Source organism: Hipposideros armiger, unplaced genomic scaffold (genome assembly GCF_001890085.2).
Source record: "Hipposideros armiger isolate ML-2016 unplaced genomic scaffold, ASM189008v1 scaffold_552, whole genome shotgun sequence".
Taxonomy (NCBI): Eukaryota; Metazoa; Chordata; class Mammalia; order Chiroptera; family Hipposideridae; genus Hipposideros; species Hipposideros armiger.
In genome coordinates this window covers 1,432,917-1,440,084 of record NW_017731902.1, presented here as the reverse complement: position 1 = coordinate 1,440,084, position 7,168 = coordinate 1,432,917, and the positions used below count along the sequence as shown (strand labels likewise).

At 34.0% G+C, this 7,168-nt stretch overlaps 1 protein-coding gene across 1 annotated transcript in view; it reads right to left on the bottom strand.

The window, feature by feature from the left end:
* The window catches only part of CDKL2 (cyclin dependent kinase like 2), a 30,143-nt gene that overhangs the window by 16,259 nt on the left and 6,716 nt on the right, over positions 1 to 7,168 (bottom strand). Inside the window, exons 3-6 of the mRNA XM_019623519.1 lie at positions 5,832 to 6,026; positions 3,676 to 3,854; positions 2,495 to 2,607; positions 1,011 to 1,150 (exon numbers count right to left, since the gene is read on the bottom strand). Coding sequence (XP_019479064.1) covers positions 1,011 to 1,150; positions 2,495 to 2,607; positions 3,676 to 3,854; positions 5,832 to 6,026 — 627 coding nt within the window. The remainder of the gene's footprint in view (positions 1 to 1,010; positions 1,151 to 2,494; positions 2,608 to 3,675; positions 3,855 to 5,831; positions 6,027 to 7,168) is intronic.

Here is a 7,168-nt window from a genome sequence, read left to right as displayed (position 1 = left end):
ATATATATATTAAAAAAAAAAACTTGAGTAGGGTGTAGATAAAGAAGATTGTCAAAATGTTAATTTGTTGAAGCTAGGTGACAAGTTTGAAAGGGTTCATTATACTGCTATTCTTCCTACTTTCTTTTCCATATTTGAAAACTTTTATAAGAAAATGTTTTAAAAGTTATATGATTCTACTATAAGGACATAAGTTGGGCAATAGTTTTATTTTTATTCCCTTTAAATCTCTTTACAGACAGATCATAAAGCTGGTCTCGATGAAAAATATTTGCATCTGTTAGAAGATTATGTAGACAAGAAGAAATATTTTTCTAAGAACTTATTATAATTAGTTATAAGCTTATTAAACTTTTTTATTGAGTTATTTAAAGAACTAAAAAGGCAAAAATACCTTTGATAAATGTCATATGATCCCGGTTTCTTAGAGAAACATATTTTATCAGTACCTCAGGATAATTCTATCTAATAAGAATTTTTTGAGTTAATAATTCCAAATGTCCACTTTTAGAGACAATTTGATCCACTGAGAATCTCCCTAATATCTTCCTCAATCAAATGCAAGGCAAGTGATCCTCATTTGTAAACAAAAAATCCCTTTAACTTACGCCACAGGTCATGATCCTAAGCTATATACTTTATTTTTCTAATTCTCTACCCTTCTTTTTATTTTTTTAACCTACTTTTCTTCTCTTTACCACTTACACAAGGCTTGTATTTTAAATGTTAAACATTAAAAATGTATCATAATGAGGATGTTTTCACACTTAAAACATGCTAGATAACACTAAATGTTTTCTTAATTGAAATTTTCAGGTCTTTCTCTCTGAAGTTCCTCCCCCCACACCACACACACAATCATTTCAACTCTTTGTTAACGTAGAAAAATTAAACCCATCAGAGGAAATTGTTGACCTAAAAGATCAACTAGACAAGGAAAAAAAGAAGAGAAACCCAAGTCTCTGTAACATAAATTCCTTATTAGAAAGTGAAAGAAAATGTATGATTACCTTTGCTAAATTGATCACAACTTCAGAGAGCTTGGGATAGCGTCTTTCAAGAGGTTCTGTTTCCTTGATTTCAGGCAACCTTACTCCAGCAAATGCAGGATTTTTATAAAACAGCTCCTGATGTCTTGGAATTAGATTACCTGGAAATGAGAACAGCACACATCTCCATCATTATATATATCACAAGAGAAATGGCACAGAGACAGGTGATGTAGAGTAAAGAGTGAAACACAGCTTACAGAACTGTTTCTGTACAAAATCAACCAGACAGTGAGTGCTCTTGGCAGTAGCACCTGGCAGTCCTTATACTGATTTTGATAAAAGTCTACTCAAGGAAATTAACATTCTTATCTGAACATACTCATTTAGAAAAGTTCACACACCAGTATACATTGAACTGAAGCTATGAGGAAGCACAGGAAAAGGCGAGGTAAAGACATTTCATAACTTTTTAAATAGAAGCACCAGCACTTCCTTTTTAGCAACAAAACATAAAAGTGCTGGACCAAAACAATGAAAATATTAATAGTCATATGGTCAGACTCTAACGCAGATAAATTGGTTCCACTGTTTAAGAATTTAATTTTTGGTCAACTGATTTTGTACCTATATGTCTAAGGTCTGATTTGAGCACTTTTACCTTTTTACTCAACTTTAATACCTAATCAAGTATAAAATATATATGAAATTCTGCTGTAAGAAACTGTTAGATTGTTTACTGAATTTCAAATGGGGAAACTTAAAATCCAATAGTTAAATAGCTCCCAAGTATTTTACCATTATTTCCATTTTTTCAAGGTCCATCTCCCAACATGAATTTGATATTTCAACAAATGTAAGAAAACTTTTTTTTAAATAATTCTTTTTTTTTTTTTAATTGGGGAACAGTATGTTTTTCCAGGACCCATCAGCTCCAAGTCAAGTAGTTGTTTCAACCTAGTTGTGGAGGGCGCATCTCAGTGGCCCATGCAGGGATCAAATCAGCAACCTTGGTGTTATGAGCACTGCACTCTAACCAACTCAGCTAACTGGCCTCCCCTAAGCAAACTTTGAAAGCCTATCTTTGAAATTCTTCCATCCAAAGCACTAACAACAAATTATATCTGCAGCAAGATTAAAATATTTTGGAAGTCTCTGTGTTTCTCAATTTGAAGGTGAAGATGAGGGTATAGTCGTATTATAGTAAATGCTTAATGACCCAAAGGTAATAAGTGGTCATCTGCATCCTTTCTACATGTGATTTATTGAATGCAAAAGCATAGAGAAAAATGTATAGCCTTTGCTCTTTTCTTTAGGGGGAAATGGGGCAGTGGGTTGGGCGAGAGCATGATTAAGACCATATGTCACATAGACCAAAGCCAGACTGAGAATAAATGAATATATATCTCAAGTTTTCCTATTTGCTCCCTACCTTCTAAAATCAATAAATTAAAAAATAAGGAAAAAAAACTTCTAAAATTTAAAATGCAGGTATACAATCTTACCTAAACACATCATAATATGGTATAGCTGATCAATGTCAGAATCTCCAGGAAATAGGGGTTCCCCCATGAGCATTTCAGTTACCAGACAGCCAATGGCCCACACATCAACAGCCCTGAAAGAAAAGCAATGTGGTATAAAATCTGACATCCTAATATGTTTACCATCACTGAATTCGTTCTGCATATTACTATTTAGTATCGTATGTACTGTGAATAGTAGTACCAAGCCTTACATGACCCATAAAAATATATTTTCCTATAAATTTAAAGGACTAACTCTCAATTTTATATGTCAGATTTCCAGAAACTTCAATCATGTGACATAAGAGGGAAAAGGAAAAAAGTCAAAACAGTTATTAAATGTACTTTATTCTGAAAATAAACCTTTTGGGTTTCCATTCAGAGCCTATTCATTCTTTGCTTACACATAATTCTAACAAGGTTGATCTCTATCCCACCATACACTGAAAGCTACCAGAAGGAGGTGGTCATGGGGGACACATACAGTAACAAGGAGAACAGAACGCTAACAGTGAAAAAATGGAAAAACTGTCTTAAAAATCAGTCACAAGGACTTAAAGAATATGCTGGCATCATTAGCATAGGAACAACCTTGAAATTGCTTAAGGTCATAGCTGAATTACAAAATTTACAAAAGTTACAGTATGGCAGTAAAATGAGATCTCAGAGTAATCAAGAAAATACTAAATGATGTGTACTCTGAACACAGAGAAATTGTAGAAAATACTTTGGAAAGGCTTCTATAAAAGCAGTACAAGTTAAAATTCCTTCTTCTTTGAAGAATTCATTTAGAAAGACAATTTGTTTTGAAAACATTTCATTTAATTATTTCTACTCCCACCCTTGCCCACTCCACCTCACCTCATTCCAACAGTGTCAGACTCATCCAATCAACGTTATCTCTCTTTACAAGTGAAAAATAGCACATCTATTTCCAACTCACTCTAAAAAAAAAACCACTTGCTCACCTGATTTCCCTACTTTTAAAATAAGTATAATTACCCCAACGTGTTTCACAAGAATGTTTAAAGGGGAAGCACCAAAAATTAAAATCACTTTATGAAGTTCCCTAAACTCAAAACTTCTTTTCAGTGTTAGAGGAATCTTTTATGAAATTAGAAACATATTAAATCCACTCCCTCCCCTTTGTGATGTCTTACTTGCCATACTTGACATCACCAACCAATAGTTCTGGAGCTCTATACCATCGGGTTGCCACGTAATCAGTATAAGCCTCTCCAGGAGCTGCCAGTGTCCGTGCAAATCCAAAATCACATAACTTCACAACACCAGACTGGGAGACTAATATATTCTCTGGCTTGATATCTCTGTGTATGATCTAAGACAAAAAAAACACAACAAACACAACAAAACAGAGTATCACATACACTGGCACATTAAGTTAAGCAAATTAATAATTTTTTGAGCACCTGCCATGTACGGGGCACTGTTTTTGTCCCTGTAATGGATACAAATAAAATTGTTCCTAGCTTTAAAGAACCTGAAACCTAGTTGGGCTAGAAATAATATTTATGCTTGAAATTTTATTTAAACAACCAAAGATACTGGATGAAATATATATTATTAATTACCAAATCAATTGTTCTGTTAATGACTGCTCTCAAGACTAAGAGAGTAAAGCTATCAATGAAGACTGGGAAAATTTTATGAAAGGGGTGGGCTCTAAGATGGTCTTTAATACTGAGTATGACCTGGATAAATATAGACATGAAAGGGCAATACAAGTGAAGGTAACAAGGGAGACAAAAGAGTGAAGATGGGAATAGATCATGAGACTCTGAAGAAATGTTATTTCCAGAGTAGAGGTCATGTGCTAGAGAGGAAGAATGCCTCAATTGCCAGCCTGAGAAGTCTGAGCTTGTGTCAAGGCCATGAGAATCCATGGAAGTGGCGTGTCCAATATGCTGTTTAAAGAAGATGTTGACCATAAACAAGCTAAGTCAGAGTGAGGGACTAGAGGCAGGGAGATGAGCTGTGGGGCAACTATGAGGTAATAAGGGCCTAAACTAGGCTGGTGCTCAGAGGAATAGAAAGGAAGATACATAGTTTATAAATATTTTAAATCAAGAATCAACAGAACTTAGGAAGTAACCTCAGACATTTTATTTAAAGCTGGAAATCTGAAAGAATGGTGGTTTCGTGAACAAAAATTGAAAAGTCTAGAAAACCTTAGTTTTGATGGAATAATTAGTAGTTTAGTTTTTGCCATAGGGGCTTTTAGGTAGAATGGGGAGCACCCAAGTGGAAGCATTACTCAGGCAATTAGAAATGTAAAGAGGGTAAACAAGGTCAGTGGTTAAGATTTCTAAAGGAGGAACTATGGAATCTGGGAGACAATACTAAAGATTCTACAGCCAGACAAAACAAATTATTAGGACTAACACTTTAACACAAGTAAACTGAAAAAAAATTTAAATATATATATTTTAAACTCTTTCAGAGGACTCGCATCCTAAGTGGAAATCTGCCACTGCTGAACATTTTGCATAGGCTACCAACTTCTATTACATCCTAGACATCCATGGCAAGGTGACAGGGCCAGCCCCACATCCACCCGTTAGCATCTATTGCTTTTATAATCACACACAAAAATGTCATTTAGAATATTTTTTAAAACTGACAGAATCAATGTGTTGAGTAATTTACTTTATACTTTGTGTCATTTTACCTAGAGGTGCACTTATATGATACTCAAAGGATATAAAATTATTGTGATAGACAATAGGGTAAAAGCAGGGATTTTCATACTTCACAACAGGTAAGAAAATCTGAATTAACATATATACATGGATCCCTGGATGTATGCATTTGTCATGACTGATCACTTAACATTTGTGCATTTCACTCAGTAAATGTTACCTTCAAAAAAAAGCAAACAAATATTAACTCTGCTTGATATGCATAGCTGAAGTATTTAGAGTTGGAGTGTACTGATGTCTTCAATTTACTTTCACATGTATAAATATTAATAGATAATTAGATGAATAGATGAATAAATATGTCATAAAGCAAATATAGCAAAGTGTTAACAAGTATAGAATCAAGGCAATAGGTATATGTGTGTTCAATGTACACTCTTTCAACTTTTCAGTATGTTCTAAACTTTTCATAATAAAATGTTGAGGGAAAGAAAACATGTTATCATGACACACGAAAATTGGCACTATCAAAGTAAGTAACATAGTTCACTTGTTATGACTTTACTGGTCCAAACTTTAAACAAGTATCTTATTAAATTAAATGATTGGTATCTGGAGAGTCAATCATTGGTAAAAGAATTATTTAAACTACTTACATTGTGACTGTGACAAAATCCAATTCCATTAATAATCTGAAACAAATACTTTTGGACTAGTTTGTAGTCTAGTCCATTTGGAAAGAGCTCCAAGTCATCAAGAATAGTATGGTCAACAAACTCAAAGACGAGGTACCAACGTTTTTTTTTCTTACATACTTCCAACAGATTCACCAGGTTTTCATGCCTCAATTGCTGTTATAAAAAAAATGCAAATAGTTTTTATAAGATCAAATGATTAGCAATTAGTCACAATCTAAAAAATATTTTAGCATAAGAAAAACATAAAATGCATAAACAGTTTGAACTGTAAAAGCATATTCTAGTTTTTAAATTATAGTTAAAAGACCATACTGCTCTCTTCTCTTAGAGAACACAATAGAACCTAGGAGAAAAAGAAATGTAGCTCCATCTTTGATGAAACTAAGTAGAATATATGACCCCCTAACCACAACAAATGAGGTGAAACTGCCAAATATAGTCAGGGTCAAACAGGAGTGCCGGGAGATATCAAAAGATCAGCTGTGGCCACAAAGCTGGCAGAGCAGAGTTTTCCAAAGTTGGTGACAAACCCTGAAAAGGAAAATCAAAAATCCAAAACAACACAAACCTTCTTTGACATAATGGAACTAGATTCCAGAAAACAAAACTAACTTACGCTTATGGCAATCAGGATAGCTGTGACCTGGGTGGAGGAGGAAGGCAGTAGTAACCGGAAAAGGCATGAGGGTGGGCTTCTGGGGTTCTTTGTGTTGTGTTCTTTCTTAACTTAGATGGTGGTTACATGGGGTTATTCAGTTTTCAAAAATCTACAGAGATGTATTCTTATGATATGTATGCTCTTTTTTTTTTTTTTAGCTGAGCCATCCTGCCACTTGTTGGCAGCTCAGCGGCAGCTCAGCTCGGGCCGTGAATGGAACCAGCAACCCTGGATATGTACACTTTTCTATATGTATATTATATGTCAATAAAAAGTTGAAAAAAAAAAGATTCAGACATAAAAGAACAAACTTACAAAAGAGCAGCAATTGTACTGACATCTGACTTCCTAAGAGCCACAATGGAAGCCAGAGGACAAAACAACGATATTTTAATTTTGTTGAAAAAAGGTAGTTGCCAACCTAAAATTCCATACACAGCAAAATATATCCTTAAGGAATAACAGCAAAATAAAAACATTTTCATACAAACTAAAGTTGAAACGTTTTATCAACAGTAGATCCTCACAAAAGGAAATTCTAAACAATGTACTTTGAGAAGGGAAGAGATCACAGATAAATAATCTGAGATACAGAAAAGAAGGAAGAACAAAGGAAGGTAAATATAAACCTAATTGA